The sequence below is a fragment of the Colletotrichum acutatum genome, assembly GCF_030867785.1.
Source record: "Colletotrichum acutatum strain CBS 112980 chromosome Unknown BDZ83scaffold_9, whole genome shotgun sequence".
NCBI lineage: Eukaryota > Fungi > Ascomycota > Sordariomycetes > Glomerellales > Glomerellaceae > Colletotrichum > Colletotrichum acutatum.
The window spans coordinates 582,709-607,733 of NW_026849003.1; the positions used below are offsets into that span (position 1 = coordinate 582,709).

At 53.1% G+C, this 25,025-nt stretch overlaps 5 protein-coding genes across 5 annotated transcripts; 2 read left to right on the top strand and 3 right to left on the bottom strand.

The window, feature by feature from the left end:
- Positions 1-2,218: 2,218 nt before the first annotated feature.
- BDZ83DRAFT_747986 (ubiquitin carboxyl-terminal hydrolase) lies at positions 2,219-6,078 on the top strand (the record flags this gene model as incomplete). The annotated part of the gene is made up of 8 exons (XM_060513544.1): positions 2,219-2,345; positions 2,396-2,543; positions 2,606-3,065; positions 3,120-4,715; positions 4,768-5,367; positions 5,420-5,737; positions 5,789-5,918; positions 5,969-6,078. The coding sequence occupies 8 exons, from the start codon at positions 2,219-2,221 to the stop codon at positions 6,076-6,078; spliced, it is 3,489 nt and encodes a 1,162-aa protein (XP_060370036.1).
- Positions 6,079-6,835: 757 nt separating this feature from the next.
- On the top strand, positions 6,836-7,552 carry BDZ83DRAFT_647536 (Tim17/Tim22/Tim23 family protein; the record flags this gene model as incomplete). The annotated part of the gene is made up of 3 exons (XM_060510092.1): positions 6,836-6,937; positions 7,000-7,095; positions 7,196-7,552. The coding sequence occupies 3 exons, from the start codon at positions 6,836-6,838 to the stop codon at positions 7,550-7,552; spliced, it is 555 nt and encodes a 184-aa protein (XP_060370037.1).
- Positions 7,553-8,362: 810 nt separating this feature from the next.
- Positions 8,363-10,002, bottom strand: BDZ83DRAFT_747988 (endo-beta-glucanase; the record flags this gene model as incomplete). Its single annotated transcript, XM_060513545.1, has 3 exons — positions 8,363-9,136; positions 9,207-9,307; positions 9,393-10,002. The coding sequence occupies 3 exons, from the start codon at positions 10,000-10,002 to the stop codon at positions 8,363-8,365; spliced, it is 1,485 nt and encodes a 494-aa protein (XP_060370038.1).
- A 3,840-nt stretch (positions 10,003-13,842) lies between these two features.
- On the bottom strand, positions 13,843-17,713 carry BDZ83DRAFT_647538 (SKIP/SNW domain-containing protein; the record flags this gene model as incomplete). The annotated part of the gene is made up of 5 exons (XM_060510093.1): positions 13,843-14,010; positions 14,068-15,650; positions 15,766-15,798; positions 15,997-16,504; positions 16,589-17,713. 5 exons carry the CDS (start codon positions 17,711-17,713, stop codon positions 13,843-13,845), a joined length of 3,417 nt encoding a protein of 1,138 aa, XP_060370039.1.
- Positions 17,714-19,668: 1,955 nt separating this feature from the next.
- Positions 19,669-21,716, bottom strand: BDZ83DRAFT_716110 (FAD binding domain-containing protein; the record flags this gene model as incomplete). The annotated part of the gene is made up of 2 exons (XM_060511818.1): positions 19,669-21,560; positions 21,623-21,716. The coding sequence occupies 2 exons, from the start codon at positions 21,714-21,716 to the stop codon at positions 19,669-19,671; spliced, it is 1,986 nt and encodes a 661-aa protein (XP_060370040.1).
- Between the last annotated feature and the right edge of the window lie 3,309 nt (positions 21,717-25,025).

Here is a 25,025-nt window from a genome sequence, read left to right on the forward strand (position 1 = left end):
GCTATGAACCAAGCAAATCATGGAATAGAGAGCAATGTCTCCGGCAATCATAGATGGCACGGGAAAGGTTGAGTCTTACATGTGCAATGTATACAATTGCAGTGCTCATATATACAACCATGGAAACTTTAGGGAGGCCAGCTAGTGTGAGTACCAAGCTCCTAGGATGCCCACATATCGGATGAGTTGAGCGACCAGTCAGTGACTAAGGCAAGCGACGCAAAAGCTGTCAATGCTCACTTCGGCCGAATTCACTTCTTCAGACTGCCCGCGTAAGTGAAGGCGAATCCAATTGAATGTGTGACAGGCTGGCTGGTTGCTTGTTAAAGTGATCCGGGGAGGAATGGCCTACTCAGAGGTTCTGGGACCTGAGATACCATGCTCAGAGGAAGAACACTCGCTGTTTGTTGAAAACAGATTTGTTGTCTAGCGTCCACTCTGTAAGTAGGTAGGTAGCAGCAATTGGTCGTATCCCCATGTGAGGCTAGGCCTCTAGATCAAAATTCCAGGCGATGAGATGGGGTTGCCAAACTAAGCTACCTTGAGCCTGCCTGCTTACTGAGAGTGTCTTTGGGGGATCTAATGAGTCCCACACGTTTACCTTAGCCATCCATTAGTCCAGCTTTGCTTGACCAAGTTGAATGTTTGAAGAAGTGGTGGCTGATATGCAAGGCTGAGATGACATGAGTCGATCAGATGTTAGAAAGATCAACCCGCTGGCATCACTTCAGCATTATCAGGTCTCAGAAACACAGCTGGGGGTGAAAGGAAACTGGAATGGGCAAGCTCTGTTGGCAGTCACAGAAACGTCATTGGATGTGTGGGGGCCTTTTACCCCAATCAGAGGGGCAAATGCCATCTGGGTACGTGCAGCTTGTGCAAGCCAGACAGCGGCTTCACTGAGTGGCTGCACTAGAGCAGCGGGTGAAGTGCCTTACACGCAAGCTACACCTTTGCTCCCAGCTGGCCGGCAGAAAAGGTCCTAGGCGGGTCTCAGGTACTTGCCACGGCATAATTTGACCCCGGACCTGTTAAGACGACAGCAGCGTCTCAACATTCAGTCCTAACGTGGATTGTGTACCCTTTCACTCCTCTGGCTGCTCCTACTCCTCACAGCCGAGCACTTCATTAATAAGGCATGCCTGGCATCTAGTACCGTTGGTCTCACGAGGGCCTGTCTGGGACTTTGATGCTGCACTGCGCCTCACCTTTCTTACACTATTCCAATCTCTCCACCATGACAACCTAGAAAATTGAGTTACCTATCTTAATTACAGTAGAAACTGGTGCAAGGCCATCTCATTGCTTCCATCAAAAAGAAAGGAAAAAAAAAACACATAATATAGGCGGGCTTACTGTGACCCTTTGCACCTTCTACCTGAGGTGTCTATTCGTTGACTGAGGTGCCTTCTGCTACCTCTTGCCCAGTGCGCGCCTGCCCACTCTATCAGCGACAGCACCTGCCTGTACGTATCTGCCTTACAGTGCACCTCCTCCATTTGCCTTACCTCACCTCACCTCACCTTGCCGACCGACCTTGCACCTGTCTCTAGGTTCCGCACTTGCTTGGACCAGCCCGCCGCCTCCACCTTCCTGGTCTTGTCTTTTGTTCATGCAAGATCTCTTCCTCACCAACATTTTGTCACGACTTGCTTCATCCTCCAAAGGCAACAATTGCTCGTTGCACCCGCCATTTCCTGGGTCAATAACGCAGCCTGCCGTCAACCCTTGTATCGCTTGTCGCCCTGTCGCCTACCTGCCTCTGCGGCACCCACTCCGTCATCGAAGCAGCCCTGGCGCAAATCGCCAGTCTGCTGCTCTTTCCTGACTGGCAACGGCATCGGCTCCTCTCGCACTTCCCTTCATCCCGCGGCACATAGACCATGGTGAGTCTACAAGACAAAGCGACTACTCCCTTGCACAATCCCACTTCCTTTCTCGCACCTCTTCTTTGCTGAGCTTCGTTACCACCACAACTGCCCATCCCCTTCATCACCCCAGGCTTCTGCTTGGACTGCTTGGACTTCGAGCGACGTTCGATACCCCGCCATCAGGCCAGCCAAGCTCTCTGCTGCTGCCGTATCTATTTCTACCCCTACCACGCCGCACCGCTTCCTAGCTACTCTCCTACTACCGTATTGAATACCATTTCGCTTCTTTGGCTGATCCAAGTCTACTCCTCCAGAGCTACAACAACGATATCCACTCGCCGAACGAGATGGTGGTGGACACTGACGAGTACGTCGGCGGCACCGACTCAGAGAAGGAGCCTATCGCCATCATCGACCCTGACAACCTCGACAATGGCGCCGAACAGCTGCAGGACCTGCCTCTGGCAAATGACTGTAGGCATACCCAACCTATTTTAGACTCCGCACCGGCTAACTCGGGGTAGTCGATGCCATGAAGGATGTCATCTTCCCACACCTCCACGAAGAGCCCGAAGTGCTTGAAGACGTAGTCAACACATGGACTGTCGAAGCATGGCGTTCCATGTCAAAGAAGGAACATGGTCCTGTATTCCAGGCGGGCGGCTTTCCATGGTGCGCTACCTCCGTCCCCTTGTGGTGCTCTGTCTCGGTACCTTCTCTTACACTTACATCAGGCGCATTCTTCTCTTCCCTCACGGCAACAACGTTGACCAGTGTTCCATTTACCTTGAGCATGGATTTGAGCCGACAAACATCCCCGAGAATTGGAGCTGCTGCGTGCAGTTCGCGCTTGTGCTATGGAACCCGAACGACCCGACTCTTTATACCCACCACACGGCGCACCACAGATTCACTAAGGAGGAGTCAGACTGGGGCTTCACTCGTTTCCTCGAGCTGCGAAAGATGTTCAACGTGCCCTGGGAGGGCGGCAGTCGACCACTGTGCGAGAACGAGACTGCCAACATTACGGCCTACCTCCGCCTTGTCAAAGACGAAACTGGTGTCCTTTGGCACAACTTCAACAACTACGATTCCAAGAAGGAAACAGGCTATGTTGGCCTCCGCAACCAAGGCGCCACTTGTTATCTAAACTCTCTTCTTCAGTCTTTGTACTTTACCAACGCTTTCCGAAAGGTCAAGTCACAAAACCATTTATACGTTTACTGTGCCATTGCTGACTATCTGTAGGCCATCTACGAAATTCCCACAGACCACGAAGAGAGCATGGGCAACAGTGCATACACTCTGCAGCGTCTCTTTTACCAACTGCAGACCTCTGAGCAGGCTGTCGGAACGAACGAGCTGACCAAGTCCTTTGGCTGGGAAACAAGACATATTTTTGAGCAGCAGGATGTTCAGGAGTTGTCGCGAAAGCTAATGGAGCGTATGGAAGAGAAGATGAAGGGTACTCCGGCCGAGCACGTTCTCCCGCAGATGTTCAGTGGTAAGATCAAGACGTACATCTCCTGCGTCAACGTCGACTACGAGTCCAGCCGGGTCGAGGACTTCTGGGACATCCAGCTCAATGTCAGTGGCAATAAGAACCTTTTGGACAGTTTCAAGGACTACGTCCAGGTCGAGAAGATGGACGGCGAGAACCAGTACTACGCCGGCGACGAGTTCAAGCTGCAGGATGCCAACAAGGGTGTCATTTTCCAGAGCTTCCCCAACGTCTTGCACTTGCAGCTGAAGCGATTCGAATACGACATTCAACGAGACACCATGATGAAGATCAACGATCGATACGAATTCCCCGAAACCTTCGACGCAGCGCCGTACCTCTCTGAGGATGCTGATAAGTCAGAGTCATGGACGTACCAGCTTCATGGCGTCCTCGTTCACAGCGGTGACCTGAACGCCGGCCACTACTATGCATTCCTCAAGCCTGAAAAGGACGGATGGTTCTACAAGTACGACGATGATAAGGTCACGAGAGCCACGATGCGTGAGGTGCTTGAGGAGAACTTTGGTGGAGAATATAAAACACATCCCGCCAACCACTTGCGAGCACCTCTCCAGAAAAAGGCTCCGGTCGTACGCCAGAACAGCGCATACATGTTGGTTTACATTCGCCAGTCCCGCCTGGATAACATTCTTTGTCCGGTTTCTAAGGAGGACATTCCTCTTCACCTGCGCTCAAAGTTCGACGAAGAGACTGCTCTCAGAGAGGCGAAGCGCAAGGAGAAGGAGGAGCAGCACCTCTATATCGGCGTCAAGGTCATTACGGAGCAGACCTTCAAGAGTCACGGAGGCACCGACTTGACGTCGTTCGATGCAGACCAGGCCGATGGCGATGCGGCGCCACGCTCGTATCGCGTACTGAGAGCTTCGACAATGGAGGAATTGGTCGGTACTATCGCGGCAGACCTCGAGCAAGACCCTCGCAAGGTTCGCCTCTGGGTCATGGTCAATCGCCAGAACAAGACAATTCGTCCTGACCAGCCCATTATGGATCTGCGGCCTACGGTTGAGGAGGCCTTCCAAAGAGCGGCTGCACACCGAGATCAGTTCTTGAGAGTCTGGGCCGAAGTGGCAGAAGAGACGACACCAGAGGGCGAGGCGGTGTGGCCCACGTACCAAGGCCAGCTTAATGGCGTTGTTGTGAAGAATGATCTCATCCTGATTTTCCTCAAGCACTTTGACGTGGAGGCTCAATCTCTGTATGGCATCGGCCACGTCTACATCAGCAAGGAGAAGAAGGTTGAGGAACTGGTCCCAATCATCATGAAGAAGATGGGATGGGGCGAAAAGCTGCCAGGGGACGAGAAGATTTCCCTTTGGGAGGTAAGCTCTTGAATCTTGGTGTGCATGCCGAGACTTTATTGACCATTTCCAGGAAATCAAACCGACCATGATCGAAGCCTTGAAAGCCAAGCAATCTCTTAAGGCTGCAGAATTGCAGGATGGCGACATCATTTGCTTCCAAAAGACCACAGAACGCAAGGGCGACAGGAACATCCTTGAAAAGCGTCTGGGTCTGGGCGATAAGCAGGCAGCGGAAGAGCCTGCCAAGAAGGCCGACCGCTTCGACGACGCACGGGAGTACTACGACTTCCTCCACAACAAGAAGACTGTGAAGTTCCATGCGCACCCCACACGCTGCAATGCCGAGAGATTCCCTCCCTTTGAGTTGGTCCTGAATTCCAAGATCAGTTACGACATTCTTGCAGACCGCGTCGGCGAGAAGCTCGAAGTCGACCCTACACACATCCGCTTCTGGACCGTCAACTCGGCTACAGGTAACCCCAAGACAACTGTCAAGCGTGGCGTCAACCAGAGTCTGCAGCTCATCTTGAACCCCTCTGGATACAATCAACTCAGTTCAAGTCAACGAACCGATGCATTCTACTTTGAGGTATTAGACATGAGCTTGGCTGAGCTGGACACCAAGAAGAGCATCAAGATCACTTGGCTCAGTGAGGGCATCACGAAGGAGGTGAGTTACAGCGAAGGACACCGTAGCGTAAAGCTATACTGACAATGCACAGGAGCAGTTCGATCTCCTCGTGGCCAAGAACGGTCACATTGAAGACCTGATTCAAGTCTTGGTCCAGAAGGCCAGCATCCCCGACGAAACTGAAGGAGGCCGTATTCGCGTGTACGAGACCAGCAGTCACAAGTTCTACCGCGAACTCTCGCGCGATTACCCCGTCATTAGTATGAACGATTATACCAATGTTTTCGCCGAACGTGTACCCGAGGAAGAGATCAACGACGAAGAGGCGACCAACTTCATTCAAGTGTTCCATTTCCAGAATGAACCCAGCAGGGTCCATGGTGTACCTTTCAAATTCATGCTCGTCGAGGTATATGCCGCTTTCCATACAATGCTTCGCACAATGCTAATGATATGACAGGGTGAGCAATTCGTGGATACAAAGAAGCGCCTGGAGAAGCGGACTGGTATCAAGGGCAAGAGTTTCGAGAAGATCAAGTTCGCGGTGGTGAAGAGATCCCACTTCTCGAAGCCACAATACCTTAACGATGGTAAGCATTCATTGCAACCATTTTCTTTTGCAATGCTGACCGATGAGCAGATGATGAGTTGTGGAAGATTGTGACGAATGACGATGATTACCTCGGCCTCGACCACGTTGACCGAACACGAACGCTTAGAAATGGCGTTGGCGACCTCTTTTTGCGATAATGCATGGTGGCTAGTCTTCTGCAGTCTTGGATGCCGAAGGAACGTGGTACCGAGAAGATTTAGAGTTTTTGTTCGATGCATCCAGGATCGATATCGGTACGCCGTGGTGATACCAGGGACGAGCGCGAGGTTCCGTGATTCAGGGTTCATAGCAGCAAGAAGGTTGGGTCTTGGTTCATGCCTGTCTGCGTCCAAAGACGTTTGGATGGCATGCCAGGCAGATATCACAGCAGACCTATGACTGACGGGCATGCTCTTCCGATAGACAACAAGATCCTTGTAGCTCACTTTTTAAGAAAGGTGGAAAACATTGATAAGGCAAAATTTGGTAACGAAGACTGAACACGATGGTGAAATTGACCCAGCGCCTTGGCGGTAATTGACGTGTTAGTATCGCAGCCACAGTGAAGCACAGATGCAAATCCGGAGAAGACCCGGCATTTGGCCCCACCCAAAGTCGGCAAGACCCGCTCGGAGGCAGGTCGAACAAAAACGGTGGGGTCTGCACGTGCTCCCTCGATAAGATAAGAGGTACCTTGCATGGAAGCCCAGCGTGAAATAAATTTGCCATCGGCGCATTCAGGGACGAGTATCTGTCTACCTAGGGGCGGTCTTTGCTGGCAGAAATATTCAAGCTCCATCAGCTCCGGCGCATTCATTTCAACTCTACCTACGCGTTACGATCGCTTTTATCGGCATAATCCAACCGAGTCGCTCCCTATACACCAACCACAAAACTAATTTCTCTTACCACACAATGGCTTTTCCCGGCGGCGGTGCGATGCCTCCCCAAGAGTCGCAAGGCGGATCCCCAGGCGCGGCGGCGTCTCTGGGCCCTCCGGATCCTGAGATGAAAGCTGTATGTTGAGAAAGGTATTTCTCTTTGAACGACTTTTATGCTAACGACGAACTTGCGCTTAGATGACCAACTTTATGGAGAACTGTTTTACGAAGAGTATCATGTCTGGTGTCATGGGTTTCGGTATGGGAGGATTGTTTGGCATGTTCATGGCATCTGTACGTTTTTCTCCCCCCTTCTTCTTCTCCCGCACTCTTTCTCTCCTCTCCGAACTAGAAGAGCGCATCAAGACTGACTTCCCTTTCTCCTTCTGCTCAGATGTCCTACGACACCCCCTTCCACACAGCGACGACGGCCGGCCAAACGACGGTGACGCCCATCGCGGACCTGCCCTTGCGCCAGCAGCTGCGCGTGGGCTTCAAGGATATGGGCACGCGGTCGTACAGCATGGCCAAGAACTTTGGCAAAGTCGGCGCGCTGTTTGCGGGCATCGAGTGCGGTATTGAGGGTCTGCGGGCCAAGAACGATTTGGGCAACGGCGTGGCGGCGGGGTGTCTGACGGGTGGGATTCTGGCCAAGAACGCCGGGCCGCAGGCTGCGTTGGGCGGTTGTGTTGCGTTTGCGGCGTTTAGTGCTGCTATTGATGCGTATATGAGGCAGCCGAGCGATGAGTAAGTGTTTGGGGGCTGCGGTTTTGAGGGTGATGAGGGGAAGGGAGGCATCGCATAGGGCCGAGAGGCCTTTTGCCCGCCCTTTCTACTCTCCGTCTTGGGGAGACGATGGGGTCACTATCTGTACATGTACCAACAAAAAGGCGGATGGAAGATGTGTTTTGCATTGCATGGCGTTACGGGAACGGTTCAGTCACATCCTACTGGCCCTTTTTGCTTTGGGAGGAGCCGGCTCAGAAGAGGGGGAAGGGGGAAACGATACAGATGCCAGAAACTCTCTCCACTTTGGATTTTTCAAGGGTCGGTGGCGGTGTTGTTGTACACCCGCCTATGCCAGCGGGACAACTCTGCTCAGATCTCTGTCGGATAGACTACATATTGGAGGCAAGAATAGAATTGTAATATAGTTGGCCTTGGTTCAAAGATCACAAATGCGTTTGGCGGCTTGTTCAAGTTGATGGATTGCACTTTTGGTGCTTCCTTGCTTCATTCAATCTAAGTTGATTCTCCCCTTTCTGATCTGGTATTCTAGTAATCCTGAGGTATCCTACCCAGGAGGGAATCAAGCTTAACACCATGTACGAGAAAAAGCTCGCTGGCTCTTCCCTAAAAAAAATTTCAAATAGTCGTTGAATCGGATCCCATGACGATCCTCGGCCACCTGGGGTTCCTGCCTTGGTGGCGACCTTGGTTCATCTCATCTCGTGTAAGTCTTTTTTCCTTCTCTTTTGTCCCATATCCCCAATCTTTATTCCCATTTTATTTGCTTTCTCCTCTTCTTCTTCTTCATCACCTCACCAGCACCGTGCCGCACTCACGACGCGGTGTAAAAGTTAAAGGCCCCAAACTCCCAGTACGCCGTCTTGAAGGCGTCAGGGTTGTTTGCCTGGAAATCCGAGCAGCTGCTCCCGCCGCACCCCGAATCAGCATACTTTGCCTCGACGAGCGAGCCGCAGACGTCAATATTGATGATGAGCGACTGGTTCGAAAAGTGGGAGCTCATATCGCACGCCGTGTTGGGGAAGTCGGCGAGCGCCTCGCCCCAGGTGCTGGGGTCGGGCGACGACGCGGCCGTGATGTCCGAGGGCACAGAGTCCCTCGCAAACTGCCACACGCGGATCCCCTCGTCGCGCCACTCCATGGCCATGTACCCGCCGCCGCCGGCGTTGAAGTCGGACCCGTACGTCGAGGCTTTTCCCTCGACGCCGCAGCCCGCGTTGCCGTTTGTCGTGTTCTTGCAGTCCGACTGCAGCGTCGAGCCCGTCTGCTTGCGCTTGACGCTCATCTCGCAGCCGGACGTCGTGTGCAGCGTCATCTGGTTGCCGTCGGTGCCCTGGTTGATGGCCTCCATGACGTCGATCTCGCCGGCGTCGGGCCAGTTGTTGGGGTCCGAGAACCAGAGCGCTGGCCAGCTCGCACAGCCGTAGGGGGTGTGCTTCACGTCGAAGATGAAGAGGCCCTTGTCGTACTGCGTCTTGGACTCGACGCGGACGGAGAAGCGGCCCGTCGAGGCGTCGGGCGATGAGGTGTTGCCGGTGGTGTGGTCTACCCTCAGGACAGCGGTAGACGATGTGGCGTATGTGAGGTTCTTTAATTCACGAAGGTTGCATACTCAGCCGGTGGTTCCATATAGACAGTAGGTGAAGATGGTCAAATACCCTGCTTGCGGCCTCGTCGGCACCGACGTAGTGAACCATACCCCCAGTAGGATCGTAGGTATTGAAGTAGTTGAAGCCATCGAAGAAGTTTTCTCCAGAATCTATCATTATCAGATCGAGTGTTCATGGTCATATTTCAGCCGGGGGCTCGTGCGACGGGCGAGGACCCTGAGCACGGTATCGTACATGTGTCACTCAGCTTGTACGTCAGCTGGGAGTAGTCGGGATATCGGTTCTTGTTGTTTTGTGTGACGGTGACGGCGACGACAATGACAACGATGATGACGATGGCACCGCCGACGCCGGCCCAAATCCGTTTCGTCCATCCCTTGGGATTCCACCACGCAGTCTGTTGTTGCCCGAGGCGCTCGTTTGAGAATCCGTAGTCGCCCATGATGCCGCCGTAGTAGTCAGAGTCGTTCATGGAATCGGGGTACGGAGAGAAGCCTCGGGGCCAGTCTGGGGTCTTTATCTCGTCCCGGAAAAGTGGGTGGACCAGGACCTTTGGTGGCACGACGAGTATCTCCGCAAAAGGTGTCTTGCTACGATTGATATTGGGCGATACGATATATGTGCCTGGCTGCGCCACGAAGACACCTGCAGGCGGATGTTGACCAGGCCATCTCGCGGCCGCTCTAGGCTTCGGGGCCGGGGTGGGGGTGGGAAGCAACGGCTCTAGGTCGAGGGCGACGGCTCTAGATTTGCGCTTTGGTCTGGGAAGGACGGGTTTCGGACCCTTCCAGTACTCAAACGGAGTGTAGCCGAGTGATGTGTTTGGCCCCAGATTTGGAACCATCTTTTCTTCAAGCTGATACGCTTCACGTAGTTCCACTCCCGATTTTTCAGAGAGTGACGACTACGCCTATCATACGTAGTATGTACGCGTACGCTGGTGGACCACAAAACCCGGTCCAATGGCGACTAGCGGATGAGATGGAAAAAGGGATAGAGACTTAGAGGCAGCCCGACTTGTTTTGGTCTGCAGGGTACTTCGGTGGCCGAATCTCTCTTGTGCGCATCAGGGATCTGAAAAGAAATGCGAGCGTCGGGCGTGAAATGTTCGTATTATTGCTGCTGTGCCAGGTTTCGGGCTTACTATGGCGTGGTAGGTATGCCCAAAGCAGGCAGGTGACTCAAACGGTGATAAGAGAGGCCTTGCTCTTTTCTTCCCCTTGTTCTGTGGTAATAATAATAATGGTGGTGTAGGTAAAGCGGCGCAGTCCTCTCAGAGGCTTGAAGTGAAATTATAATAAAATATTAAAAAGGAAGGTATTGGTAACCGCCAAGAGGCGTTGAATATGCGATGGAGAAGAGATGAGAGAAGAGAGGTCTTACATGAAGCAACCGGAGGTGGGAAACCTGGAGAAATAAGCATCGATCGTGGTTCCTCACGGACAGACAACCTTTCTTTCCGTCAAAGAGGCCACGACGACGCGGGGGGCGAGACATGATACACGGTACCCAACAAGCAAGCAATTGCCAACTTTGCAATTGAGCTTCAGCTGTGCGTCCGAGGTATGGATGATCCCCTGGAGATCACATAAGTCAAGGGGGTGGTGGGTGTCAAGCATAAGGAAACGTGAGAACGACTGGCACCTCCGCGCGCCAGCGCCAAGCACGGGCTCGGATGTAAACTGGATGACGGTACCGAAGATGCTGCCAAGGTGAAGTAGAGGAGGGGGGAAACCATTAGAAAGGCGCCTCATGGGGCTTCTGCGAGGACAGCAGGGACATCTGACTGCCGGCCTTGACAGGCCGGGTCTTTGCGAGCGAAGATGGGGGGCCCGGGGTGAGTGAGGCTGGGTAGGAGTTGTGGGCCGGCCCTGGAGCCAGCCAGACCCAAGGTGCATTGCGAGAAAAGTCAAGTCCTGTCAAAAGTCATGCTGTCTCTGCAAGCTTGCCGATGCGTCTGGGGTGTCGTGTCTGGGAAGAAGCTTCTTGTTCATGCTTTAGAAGCAGAGACAACCCTCGGAGCATGAAAGAAGGGGTATGTGAGTGGAGGGGGGCCATCGACGGTACCAAGTGGGCGCCTACAGCGTTACCGTTGCAGGGTTCAAGAGAAAGAAGACGAGAAACATAGATGGGATGGAAAGCTCTGCTGGCTCATGGCTCTGGGCTCCGAACGTGAGGCAGTGCCAGGGTTCCTCGGTCTGCGTCGTTATGATAGGGACGGACGACTCACGAGTGAGATACTTAGATTGGGCACTACCCAGCGTCAATGTTCGAGGCAGGGCTTGCCCCTCAGCCGAAAAGGAGGACCGGATGTCAGGTTCTGCTGCAGTCTCGAGATGAATAGCGAACGAATGCGAGTGCGTTCCCAAAGTGCCAATGACCTGCCTCGGCTCCCAGACAGCATCTCATTATTGTCTTTGCTGCGCGGGCGATGATGACAGACGACGGTGTCAAAGAGGCATGATGAATCCGAAGTCTTGGCTACTGTCGTCGCCGCCGCACAAAATGGTAGGAATGAGCGAGACGGGGTTGAAGTCGATGTCGGATGAAGCAGCCGGCAGGATCGACGCTTCATAGCGCCTCATAGCGGATGCACGTCGACGCTGTCCGATGTGACATGCATTGGACCGGTAGTGACTAGATGTAGGAAGGACAAGGAAGACGATCCGGAGGACGTGTGGAAGTTGGAAGAGACAAACTTGACTTCTGGCGCCAGGGGTGGACTGGGCAGGGCACGGCTTAGAGGCCGAACCCCAAGCACTAAAGGGCTTGGCGACAGGAGCCAAGTTGGACCGTCCGTGAAGCCCTGAACTCTGAAGTCAACGGAAATGGGACCCGCGCAGCTAGTCGTATGCATTGCCTTTTCTCAGCCAAAACGCCCGAGGAATTTTGTCAAGTGCATGGTCTGTCTTCTCTCTCTGCTTGCTCCCCGAACATTTGATCCGATGTCGTTCGTCTTTCTCTGAATCATGGAATTACTTTCGCAAGACCCTGGTTTACGGGTGATGGAAAGAAAGCTTGGTTATCAGCCCTCGTCTCAAGCCGACGCTTTGATCTCAGAGGGTTTCCCTCACAGAACTTGAACGCGAGCGATTATCAGAAAGATATCTGGAGTCGGGACCAGAAATGAAAAGCAACGAGCGAATGCGCAAGAATAGACGGAACAGCTGCAAGGTATCCAATGTCTCACAGCCAGTCCGCGTACCTGACATGACTGGGAGCCGCATTGAAGGATCGACTGCTGATGTGCGGCGAACCATTTCGTGATTGATCTGCACCTGGGGATCCGCCAACTCGAATTCGGATCAGGCTCGGCTTGCCGCTCCTGCAACGGCCCCCAGCCCAACTCGTGGAACAAGATCGGGAGAACTGATCAACATATTTGACATCCGCGTACCTGTCCATCGGAGAGCAGTTGGAGGTGTTTGAGTGAACATTGGAAATGGGTTGCATACGGCTCGAAAAGCCCAACATGCGTGATGCGAACATGAAGCCTAAATACCTATAGAATGCGAGGTCAAACTCCGGAAGCCTTTCCGCTGGTGGTTGGCATAGATTTAAGCTTACAGCAGCTCTTGCCTCTTTCTCTCGTTCCCTCATCTACTATTGCTCTCTTGTCTGTCCCTCGTCTCACGATGCCTCAAACAAAACACCAACTCTCCTCACTTCATACTTCACGGTAACCCACATTTTGCTACTCTCCGCTACTGCCCAGCAACCCTTCAAAACAGTAAACTCTTATCTTGTCAAAACGCATGAACAGTCACATTCCTAGAAGCCGGTTGGTTCACAGCCAAGGCATTGGCAAAAGTCTCCGACTCGGAGCTTAAACCACGAGAGCAAAGAGAACCCAACTGTTTCAACAACAAAACCTGTCAACCAAAGCTTCTGGTCTACTACCTTGCCTACCAAGCTACCAAGGACAATACAGACTTTAATTATAGGCCCGGAACGTCCAATGCTCCAGCCACCACCCACGTTTCCCACAACACTGCCTGATCTTCGTCTCAACTATTTGTTTTCCCCCCTGGCTCGCCTGATGTCTTGAATCTTGGTTCCAACACCCGGGCCACATTTGCAAACCACCAATGACACCCCACGACGTGCCCCTCGCCGGCCACGACTGTCACTCCAGCCGACACCCAACTCTGACAAGTTTTACCGACTCCAAGGCCTGCCTGTTCAACCCAAGCAAGCAGCCAGCCCAACCGTTCGCTCTGAAGGTGCCAAAACGATTGGTTCCGTCCGTCTTTCGTCCGGTTCTCGGCCTTGTCTTGGAAGAGAGAGTATGAGTCTGCCGCAACCAGTCCGAAGATAAAAGTCCGCATGAATTCGTCGTCTTTGAAACAACCAGCGTCGCTACAGGAACTCATCCAGTCGGCTTCAAGCCAAAAAGTCAACAGAATTTCCGCCCTAAAACACCCAATAGAGGGCCCACGAAATCTACGCAATCATCCAATGTTTCTTCACCACGTCTCTTGGGCTCAAATCGATTTTGTGCATGTACTGCAATTTCTGCATTATGCCTTGCAATTTTGCTTTTGGCGAGGCTGTTTCCGATGCCCCGAATAAGGGCGCCCATCTCGATGCCAGTCCAAAAGCTGTCCCCCCACTTTGTCGTACAACGAAGCCAAAAAAGTCTTTTAGGTCGGCGATATGGAAACAATAAGAAAACCGGCCTAGTTTAATCATCATCCTCGTCTACTCGCGCCCGCTTCGGCTGCCGGGAATCGTCGTCCTGAAGACCGTAACCCCTCTTTGACGAAGAGTTTTGCTCCACCTCGGACAGGAACTTGTCCACGTTGAAGGGGTCCCCGGCGTCCTTTTCAAACTGCACTGGTCCCTCTCTCGCCTGTTTGAGATGTTTATTAGCACTGCCCTTTACCCTCGTTCGAAACAGTATACTAACCTCGACATCTTCTGTGCCCTTGAACGTCCCCCTACCCAAAGCCTCGCCGAACCGGCTGGTCTTTTGAATCTTGGCCATTTCCTTATCACCTGCTGCTTCGTCGTCCTCGTCGTCCATGTTGGCTCGCGGATTGTAAATGCTGCCGATGGCCTCTTGCGCGGCGAAGAGCGGCTTGTCGTAGTGGTTGTCCTCGTTGAAGCCGCTATCGAAGCCGCTGGACTGGTTGAAAAGTCTCGAGTCATACATTGTTTCCTTGGACTGGGTAGGTTTGGCGAGACCCAGGGCAATCTTTTCCGAAATGTCGCGGTTTTGCTCTCTTGCCATGACCTGGACTCTCCTCTCGGCACCCATACGTGACTGCCGAAGCTTCCTCTCCTCCTCGCGCATACGCTCCTTTCGTGCCTTTTCTCTCTCCCGGATCTCAGAATCCTCCGAACCGTCTGAGTCTTCCGAGTCTGAGCCGCTGTAGCTGCGTGACCGCGACCGTGATCGTGAATCCCGTCTGCCGCCACCGGCCCGTTCTTCGCGAGCCTTCTGGGCCAGCATTCTGAGGTTTTCCTCCTTTTGCGCCTTCTCCTTCTCTGCCAGACGCTGTTGCATGGCTGCACGCTGTCTGACTTCCTCGCGAGCGTGTCTGTCTGCGACGTACAGCGCTTCGGAAAATTGAGCAAACTTGTCGTTGATCGCCACGTCCTGAAGTCCGCGTCCATCGGCCGCTAATCTCTTGTCCAAGGGGACGGTGAAACCCTTGGGGTTCTTCCAGTTGGAGACCGGCGGGGGAATGCGCCAATCCTCCTGGTCCTTTGCCGTCAGCTTCCGTGGCGGCGATCTCAGCACGGGAGGTGGCGGGCTCGGCGGTCCACGGGGAATCTTCTTGTGCTTGAACTTGGGGGGCTCCATCGGGTCCCTTTGCCGCTCTACAATCTTCATGATGCGGTCCTGCTTGGTCGAGTTGTCGCCCATCTGATTGGCTGGCGTGTATCGCACAAATGTCGGATCGTTTCGCTTTCCGACACTGAGCGTCTTTGGCTTCTGGGCGGCCACGGCACCGCTGACCAGCGCTGCCAGTGCATTTTTCGTCTTTTCCGCCGTCGCTTCCACCTCCTCTTGACTCGGTCGGCTCAGGTCGATTTCGCCCGCGTCGGCGCGCTGGCGAAGGGGAATCAGATCCTTGAACGAGGTATGAACGATTCGGTTTTCGGCGTGGCCCTGACGCGCAATGGCCCCGTAGTCGAGCTTGCCCTCGCCGTCTACCTGGATGGCGAGCGCGTTGCTGGTCGTCGCGCCCTTCTTTCCCATGTCGAGCGGGTATTGAGCGATTGGTATTTCGGGGAACGCGCCACCGTCGCCAAAATCTTCGGGTCCTCGCGGTCGCCATCCTGCTCGTTGTTGGTATGGTGGAGGGCCCGATCGCTTCAGCACGATTTGCGTCTCGTCCAGCTGGCCGGCGCCGACGATACGCGGGCCGCGTTGCAGAGCGTGTGATGGAGCTTCCTCATCTTCGCCAGTGTACTTGGGTTTCGGGAGGGCCGAGGCCAGTGATGCCGCGATCGAGGCCATGATGATCGGCTGCCTTGGTGAAGCTGTGTTTGGATGGAAATCCGAGAGATGTCACCTTGAAATTCGCAAGGCAGGTTATGCGCCTGCTCCGTTTTGGACTAGCGTTAATATTAAGCGGGTCCGATGGGCAGTACGTACCTTTACGTCGCTCCGTCCGATGGCTCTTTAAAGCTTCATCATTAACCATCATCAGTCTGCTATTTGCATCATACATACAACCGACCAAAGCAGTACACTAGAAATGGAATGAATTTGGATGAATAGCTAAGAATACAACGTTGCGCATTCCCACCAATTCAGTAGACTGTGCACACTGGTCTCCCTAACCCTGGGGATAATGCCTATACCTCCTCACTCTCAATATCTTACCGGACAAAGAAGCATGATAGGTGATGATGCCGTTTTGATCTTTCCGCGTTTCCAAGCCAACTCTGAATGTAGCGACGGGAGCTGAACGCGTGAAAAGTCCATCGTCCAAAGCCGTCGATTCCTTGTTGGCAAATTGTACCTCCGTAGCTTGAAATTGAGGGTCTGTACAGATGCTCCAGATTGCATTTTCAAACGCATCTTCATGGGAACTGTCCCAATCGAGATTGTCTTTAACAAACTCCGGGAAGTTTCCTGGTAGAACGTCCCTGATCTTTAGCTCCTTAGTTTTCGCAGCCCTTTCAGACCCGTAGAGCACGGCAAAGGGCTGTTGAAGTGGACTGGCCCATCCCAACGTAAGAGTGAGATGAAAGGGTTCGTTGAAGTTACTGCTGATATCGTGGACTCGAAACTTCAACCTGGCAGCATAAGATTTATCCGGATTACTGGACATGAAAGTCGAATAGAATCCATCCCACAGGTATTCCGGATGCGACTCCAGCTGTTCAAGCTTGAGGGGTGTATGAAGGTCTATGTTGACATGAAATGACCTATGCCTCTGCCTCAAAAAGAGAGCATCCTCTTGGAGGCTTACATCCTTTTGTACATGGATCCTGAAAGTAGTGTGAATCCTGGATAGGCTCCATTTATGCTCGTACGCCAACGACCAAGGTTCGCTGCGAATGAAACCTTCTATCGTGCGTGCGAGGACAATGCAGACTGGTGTATTTTCTCGCATGCTGAACCCCAGATACATGACATAGGCGCCTGGTGTGTGCTTGTACAACTTCGTCTCAAACCGTACCCCTTTGTTGGTGAGAGTGAAATCGCTTGGTGACGCCTGTCTCATGCCGGACCTTTGCAGTGTCGAAGAGGAGCTGAACTCGCTTGGAGACCTCGCAAAGATGCCCCTAAACATCTGGCATCCCGCATATCCGGGAGGAGGGCCCTTCCACGCGAAGAGGGACAGATCGTTCGTCTCCCGGGATATTTCCTCCTGAAGGCGACGGAAGGCCTTGGGTCCTTCACCGTATATCATTGGCATATTGATGTCGAAAATACCGAGCAGAGAGTAAGCGCGGTCCTCGACACGTTTCGTCTCGCGAGATGCTGCCCAGGACATCTTGACCGCTATCGGAGTCTGTCGTAAGTTTGAGGAGGACTCTAAAACTAAGCGGCGTATGCCGGTAATTCTTTCCAGCTCATCAAGGCAATCGGCTTTCCGAGAGAACTGCTCCCATTGGGAATCGAAGAACTCTACCTCGCTCGGAGCGATGAGCTCTTGTAAAGTCCATCCTCGAGTGAACCATCGACAGGCAGCGAATGTCTTTTTGGCGTAGGGAAAGACGGACGTCGTTTCTACCTTTTCGACTAGCCGCTCAGACGCCGGTAAGTCCGACAGAAAGACAAAGCAGACGGCGGACTCCTTATACCACGAGAACATGGAATTTATAGCCTCGCTGAGTTCTACACTGCTCGACTTGTCGATACAACAAGTGTCCACCCACGCATAATGGAGGCCTCGTTGGCGCGCAAGCTCACAGGTCTTCTCAATCTTGGAGAACCCAGACTTATGTCTCACCTCATTTCGCTTGATTTTCTGAAAGTCTTGAAAGGTCACCTCATCGTCTGCCCAGGTATGAGACAGAATGGCATACTCGATCGATGAAGGCTCCGAGACCTCTTCCAACACCAAGCTGTCAGTGTTCACGAGCCACATGCTTTCAGGCGTTGTTATTGTGCTGCCCTTTGGGTTTCGGACTGCAAATAACAGCTTGCTGTATGCCGTTTCGAAACTGGACAGTGACAGTAGAGGGAGTAGCGTCAGTCGGGTAAAATTAGTGCAACTGAAGGTGGCCAGCTAAGCATAAGCTTGTGGTTTAACCGAAAACAGGCTGAGAATTGAGGTCTTCAACTGTTACTTGTCAGCCTAGTATCCATGCCAAATTTGGGGGGACGTCCAACATCGCTTGGCAGATGCCTGATTCGCCATACTGCGCCTCACGTGGTTTGCATTGTTGTCGCCTCATTCCATGTAATGCCCTCTTCTGATTCCCACCTCTCCTCCGTTCTCTCGATAGCAGAGCATATTTTCTTAATATACTCTGCGAAACCCTCAGATACACTGTCTGAAATGTTGTCATTATTGATTATGCAATTCAGTAGACCAGATGGTGATCACCTCAACACGTCAAACCAGCGTTAGTTCGGCAACACTCGCCTTCACGGCATAAACAATCGACGCAATAGAGGAGCTTCTCTTCTACCACAGCACGAATCACTCGTTCATTAACATTCCTATTTCGGAATCTTGGATTCTTTCCTCTACAGTGAGCATTCGGCTTTATCTACTTCGTGGCCTAAGCAATCTTTCGGATTGGCTCTACTCTGCGTCACAAACCGCGGAAAATGATGTTGCCCAAGTCAAATGAAGCGTCACTCCCGTCTCCCGCAGCATTCCTATAATCCCCTTTGCTATTCTGCACACTATCTTTCATATTTCATCTGCATACTCACACTGATATCTTCAGTAATTTCGTACTACGAAGAAAAGGCTGGAGTCCAATAACAAGCTTCCTTTTTGCTCTCACGCTGCTCTTACACCGCTGTTTGTTGCCATATATTGCGCTGGCATTTGTTCCAGCCATTTATCGAACAGTACATATTCCTCAACCAGCATTACCGAGAGCTTTGGTACCTTCATTCTTGTTGGAATATAAGGGTATAAATGGGGCAACTGGAAGGCGGCAAGGGCCGTTTGCAACGACCCTTCCGCACGTACTTTCACTTCGCAGGAAGTCATGGGCTGCCCCCATTCTTTCCTCCTACTACCTACATAACTACGCCAATGACAGATTATTGAGCTCGCACCGGCCGAAAGGTCTTGCCCTTCTGGAGGGTGTACCAACAATCCCAGCAGTTTTTGTCCCAGTTATGAGTAACGAACACGCAACTGTCGTTCTCATGGACATGAGGAACCAGATGGACCCCACCATACGAATCGCAACGAACTCTAGCATTCAGATTGCCTTTCTTGTAACCCACTCACTCGTCACTTTGGCTGGATTGTTGATAAGCTCATGGACTTACAATATAGGGCTTTTCGGTTTTTATTTTCATACTATTTCTACACTAGTTGTCATTCTATCCTTAACGCAGAGCCGCGGGTCTAATTGTCCGTGGGAGCTATGTGACTTGTGCACACATTACACTGTTGTCAATTTGGCTCTTTATGTAGTTCCCAAAATGCCTTGACTGATGAATACACTGAGTCTAAAAGTGCGATAATGTCACAGAGCCAGCAAAGCTATTGGAAATTGATGAAGTGAGGTTTCTCACCCAATGCAGCCCGGACAAGACTTAACCATAGCGATCCGCTCTGTGTCTGCCTCGCGAAGAGAACCGCAAGAGATGAAATCATAGTCACTTTCGTCGAAATAAGACATGCTTTTGGGACTAGATCGAAAGCAAGGTTCGAAGAGGTATGTTAGTAGGAACGTGAAGTTCGCCATTCTGGCGCATCGTGAGATCTTCTCACAATCTACGATCTGAATTCTAAGTAGCTAATCACGACAGCCACTCTTATATTCAGCGGCAATATATACATCGAAGTTCGAACACCGCCTAGGACATCCCCGGCGGCTCAATTACACAACGCAATAAAACAAATATCCACTACTGCTTGCGGCACAACTTGCTGTTCTGCGAAGGCAAGTTGCCCATAATCATCTCCGACATCTCCCAGCTCTCGGACCCGACGCCGTTCTGCGCGTAAAAGACGTCGTTGGGGTCATACTTCTTCTTGAGCTCGAGAGCCTTTGTGTACTTTGTACCCCAAAACGCCTGGGTGAAGTCGGGCTCGATGTAGTCCGACTCGGACATGTACGCGCCCGCGCCGGGGGAGACGTCGCGCCAGCGCTGCATCCAGTCGAAAGTGAGCTTGTCGCTGGCCGTCTTGATGACAGTCTCGTTGGCGGTCGGGTCCCAGAGGGCGGCGGTGATGCAGTGCATGACGGCCTCGCGCCACGCCGGATTGACGGCGTTGTCAGGGTACCCCGTCTTGGGCGCCGCCATCATGTTGAAGGCCACGATGTAGCCGCCCTCCTCGGAGACGGACTTGATGGCCTCAAAGGTAGCGTTGAGCTTGGTCTCGTCTTGCCAGTTGGCTCTGGGGAAGAGACGGCTGGCTTGGCGGATGGCGTTGGATCCCCAGGGCTCCAGCGGGAACGAGTTCTGCCAGGCCGAGTAGAAGTTGTCGTACTCTGTGTAAACGGGCTCGACGACGAGGCCCATCGCGGCCCACTTGGCAAAGAGGGGAGCCGTGAGATCAGCGAGCTCGGTCTCTGTCATGTTAGGTGCCCACCACGGGCCCATGTCGAAGGCGAAGGAGGTGCCCAGGTTCTGGATACGGAAGTATCCGTAGTTGGCGTTATCCGCAGCGTACTCGACGAAGCCGTCAAAGTAGAAGCGCAGCGCGGTCCAGAACTGGTCGGTGGTGAGGTTATCACCGCTGGAGAAGGCAAAGGTCATGGTGGTGATGTTCATCTTGGGCTGTGCCTTGACGACGGCAGAGGTGACGACGCCGTACGTGGAGCCGCCGCCACCGCGGATGGCCCAGAATAGGTCGGAGTTCTGGGACTCGCTAGCTGTCACGAAGCGGCCGTCGGCAGTGACGACCTCGAAGGAGAGGACATTGTCCGCCGCCATGCCGTACAGACCGGACATGGGGCTGTGTCCACCGCCCTGGACGTAACCGCCCATGACACCCACGGTCTGGCCCTCTCCGCCGACGGCGGTGACACCGTACTTGTTGGCAGCCTCGTAGATCTCGTACGCCTGGACGCCGGCGCCGAGCTTGAAAGCAGGACCACTGTATGAGTCCTGCTGGTAGCTCTCGTAAAAGTCAATGTTCTTGAATTTGTGTGTCCAGATGGACAGAGCACCGTAGCCAGTGGATTTTGCGCCAAAGTCATGGCCAGTATTCTTTACGACGAGGCGGAGGTTAAGATTGCGAGCAAAGTTGACGGCCAGCTGGACGTGGGCAACGGTGGTGGCCTCGACAACGTAGGAGGGCAGGCCGCCGACCTTGCAGTTGGTCTCGCCGACATTGATGGTTGGGGGCATGCAGTTGAGGCCCTCAAAGAGGACGGCATTGATGGCCGTGGGGTCTTCAGTGTGGTAGTATGATCCATTGACCCAGTTGGCGGTCAAGAAGTCGCACTTTGCCTGATCATAGTTGCCAAAGTCGTCGTAGCAGACAGAGGCCTCGGGGATGGTCTTGGTGAGAGCACCGCCCAGGAGGAGGTCGAAGATGTCCCAGACGATGCCGATTGGGTACAGGAGGTCTCCGGGGTACGTCTTGCATCGGCCAAAGAGCGATCTCTTCTCGACCGAAGATCCGTCCTCGAAGCCAAACAGGGAGATGTTGGACAGCTGGAGCGCTGTGAGGTTGGCAAGGACGGCATCGGTGAGCTGAAGCTTTTCTCCGTCAGAGAGGCCGGCGGAGGTGCTGGCGATGGAGACGTCAGCAACCTCAGCGGCCGGGGCAACGGTCGAGGCGTCGGCGGCTAAGGGATATAAGTCAGTTACTTCAGTCCTCGAAGGTTTGAACAGACGGTAGAACACTCACCAACTTCTTGGCCGTCGACGACGATCGTCTGAGCCGCAGCCAAGTGGCCGACAGACAGCAGAGCCGCCGTCAAGAGGGAACGCATCGAAGACATGGTTGCCACGTGGGGTCAGACGCGAGTGCTTCTGATGGACGGATGGGGAGCAGGAAGAGACGATTACGAGAGATGGGACGAAGTGCTTCAAATATAAGACCTCGCAGATCTGATTCGCGGTTCTCCCAAAGGCGACAGCGGGGTGAACGCGTGGAGACCGAGATGAGCAAATGGAACGTTGGACCGTTGGACCGTTGGACAATGGGAACAGACGGCAGAGAGGCCGAAGCGGTAGGATACCCGTTTGCAAAGGACGAGAACCAACATGAAAATGGCCCTGCTATGCCACCTAGAAGGGAATCGAACGATGGACGACGACGTATAATAGCGGGCAGAAGTGGACTCGATGGCAATAGTATTGCTGTACGCCTGGGAGGCACTACCTTATTGCGTATTGACGTAGGTCAAAGCATCCACGGTCCACGGCCAAGAGGCAATGTTTACAAGGGCTATTCTACACTATCCGTACGGATAGAACCCATGCCTTTTCAAGGAAGCCATAAGAGAGGGGGCGTGAAGGGGGCAAAGGGACAAGGACGAGGAAGAGCCCAATATTGACGGCCGAGACTTCTCTCCGGCGGATGCGTCGCAAGCATCCTTCGCCCGGGGCTCCAAAATTGGTCAAATGTGCTCGTTGATAGCAGGCATTGAAGTGAATCCTACCAGAGACGAGGCCCCGTTCGAGGGAGATGAACAATGCTGACCTCCTCGTGGGAGATGATGGGTTAGGGGCAATCCTGGAGGCGAGGTTGCCATGCTCGGAGCCGTTGCCAAAGAGTCTCATGGACTTTGGAGTAGGGACAACACGAAAAGTCACTCACCTAATACCCATAGAGTACTCCGCAGTCACAGGAGAGAGAGAAGAGGACCTGACCGGTCCATCAGACCTGCAGCTTCATCTCCACTTGGAGTCGGCACCGGCAAGGGTCCGGTGCGGACTGCGCGTCCGTTGAGTGGCTGGACGTTGCACATCGGAGCCTGGATCTTGGCAACCTTGGCCGAGATGGTGGCCCCCGCAACCCTTTCACCCCCAGGGATCATGGCCCCGGCCCTTGCACGTACAGTTGCCAACTCGGCCCTTGGTCTCGCAAGTTGCTGCGAGCCGGCGTAAGGTGGCCGGCCGGTCGGTAGGTTCGCCGACCTACGGCATGTCTGTGCACATGAATGGCCAGCGGAGCAGAAGTCTAGCTTGGGAAATCCGCTCAGAATGAGTACTCGTCACATGGGATTTTTCAGGTTGGCGTGTTTAGCCATGTCAGTTCATGTCTTGTTGTGTTGACTTTTCAAGACTCTGGAATTGGATGAACCGTCTGAGCTCAGAGTAAACTTTGAGGTAAGGCAACGTCTATTGAGCGAGTCAAATTGTTACATTCCAACAAAACTTCTGCAACACTCCCGAGCTCCTCGTCTTGTTCATTGCTTCTTCTCCTTCTTCGTACTCCACGAAAGGGTCCACTTGGTCCGTTTTGCTATTCATCTTTAGGTCCACACGGCCGCACAACAACACAACCAACAACCAACAGTCCAACACTAGCTCGGACGTGCATCTATTTCGTATGGGAGATTTGCATACGCAAGATTCTTTATCGCAAGGATTGTAGGCCCCCCATCAGCTGCCCGCGGTATCCCAGTCGGTTGCCAGATTCGGCTGGTAAGAAGACAGCAAGGTTGAAGCCGGTCTTACACAAAGTCCCCGAAATCCTTTTCTCGCACAATTCTCCCTGTTTGGTTGGCTCTGGGAAGAGAACAGAGAGGTCACCTTGTGATCAAGGCACAGTCACTCCTGACGCGAAGATGAGCGCGAGGACTGCGGACGGTATTTTACTAGCGATTCAGTAATGTACCAAGGGGTTGAGCCTTGGGGATAGCGGAGACACGCTCGATGGAAGAGAGGGATTCTCCATGTTATGACCACGATCCGGCTGTTTCGTTTTGCTCCCGACGTGTTTAGGTTCGCAAAGAACCCATCATCCCTTTTTTTCTTATTCTCTTGAGACGAAAGCTTAAGCCTGTCACGACGACATGGCTGAGTTGCGTGTGTCAAATGTGATATGTAGTTGGCCGCCCACATTACGGAAATGAACACTCGTAACGATAAAAGGGAGGGCTTACTGAGCGAGCATTCATCCGAAATTGTCAAGAGAAGAGGAAGGGCTTGGGAGAACAATTCTGCGGCATGGTGCAGTAGCATCAACTCGAGGCCGAAACTCCTTCTTTCTTTTTTGTTCTCACTCACTCACACGTCTGCCTGCCGGTTGGTCGGCATGCATGACATGGAGGGAGACTGGCCCGGGTGTTGGCAACCCCTGTCCCGCGCAGAATGGATTGAGGGCGAATTAATATATGCTCGGCGGGGGGGCAGCGGGCTTGCAAATCCTGTCGGACCATCGGGTGCCGCGCCCTGTCTACCCGCGAGGTGATCATTCAAAGCAAAGACCACCTTTGGATCTCTGCAACAATACGGGTTTTCCGATATCTTATCGAGTTTCGGCGCCTTGTTCTGGGGTATTTGGGGAGGGCAGTGCCATCCATGGCTGTTTTGGCGATGATGGACGTCTATGACAAGTCGATGTCATATACCAAAAACATCGGGAATCTTCAACACGCAGCACGCCATCGAGTTTACGGCAAAGCAAGCAGGAAGTAGGTGTGACCGCACGGCAGTCGTAAAGTTCCCGACGCACCTGCGTCTTTTTTTTCTTATTCTTCACGTCAACGTGGGAAAGCCGAGACACATGGGACTTCCCGTGGGTAATCTGCTGTGCCGCCGGTGGCAATGCATGGATTTCTTCAGGAGACACGTCATTTCTTCAAAGAACTTGCTTCAGTCTCGGTCAACTGTCAACCCAATCCCGTCGGCCTCGCGAGAATTAGAGGCCGCATAGAACTTGAGAGAGAGCCTAGCCATATTCGCCAATCTCGGCTTCCGAGTTCCTGCTTTTTCACAACCTTACACATCGCTCTCTCGCGTCTCGTTGCCTTCTTCCCCTGATCAAGTATTGGAGAACGAGGCGGGGCCCCTATTCCTACAACTGCCTATCCGTACAAGCATCCCTACGGAGGACATGCACTTCGTATGCAGACACTGCAGAGGCAGTGAACGCGGCTCGATGCCCAACTCAGCAATTCGCTCAACGGCGGCCGCAGCTGCGCTAGCGAAAAGTCCCAGGTTCGCAAGCTCAGCGTATCTGTAGTGTAGTGTGTAATTCCAGGGTGGTTTCACCTGGTCCGAACTTGCTGCGGGACCCCGGTGTACCTGCATCCCGGGATTCGGCCTGGAAACGTGGGTTCGTCGGCCACAGTCCTGAG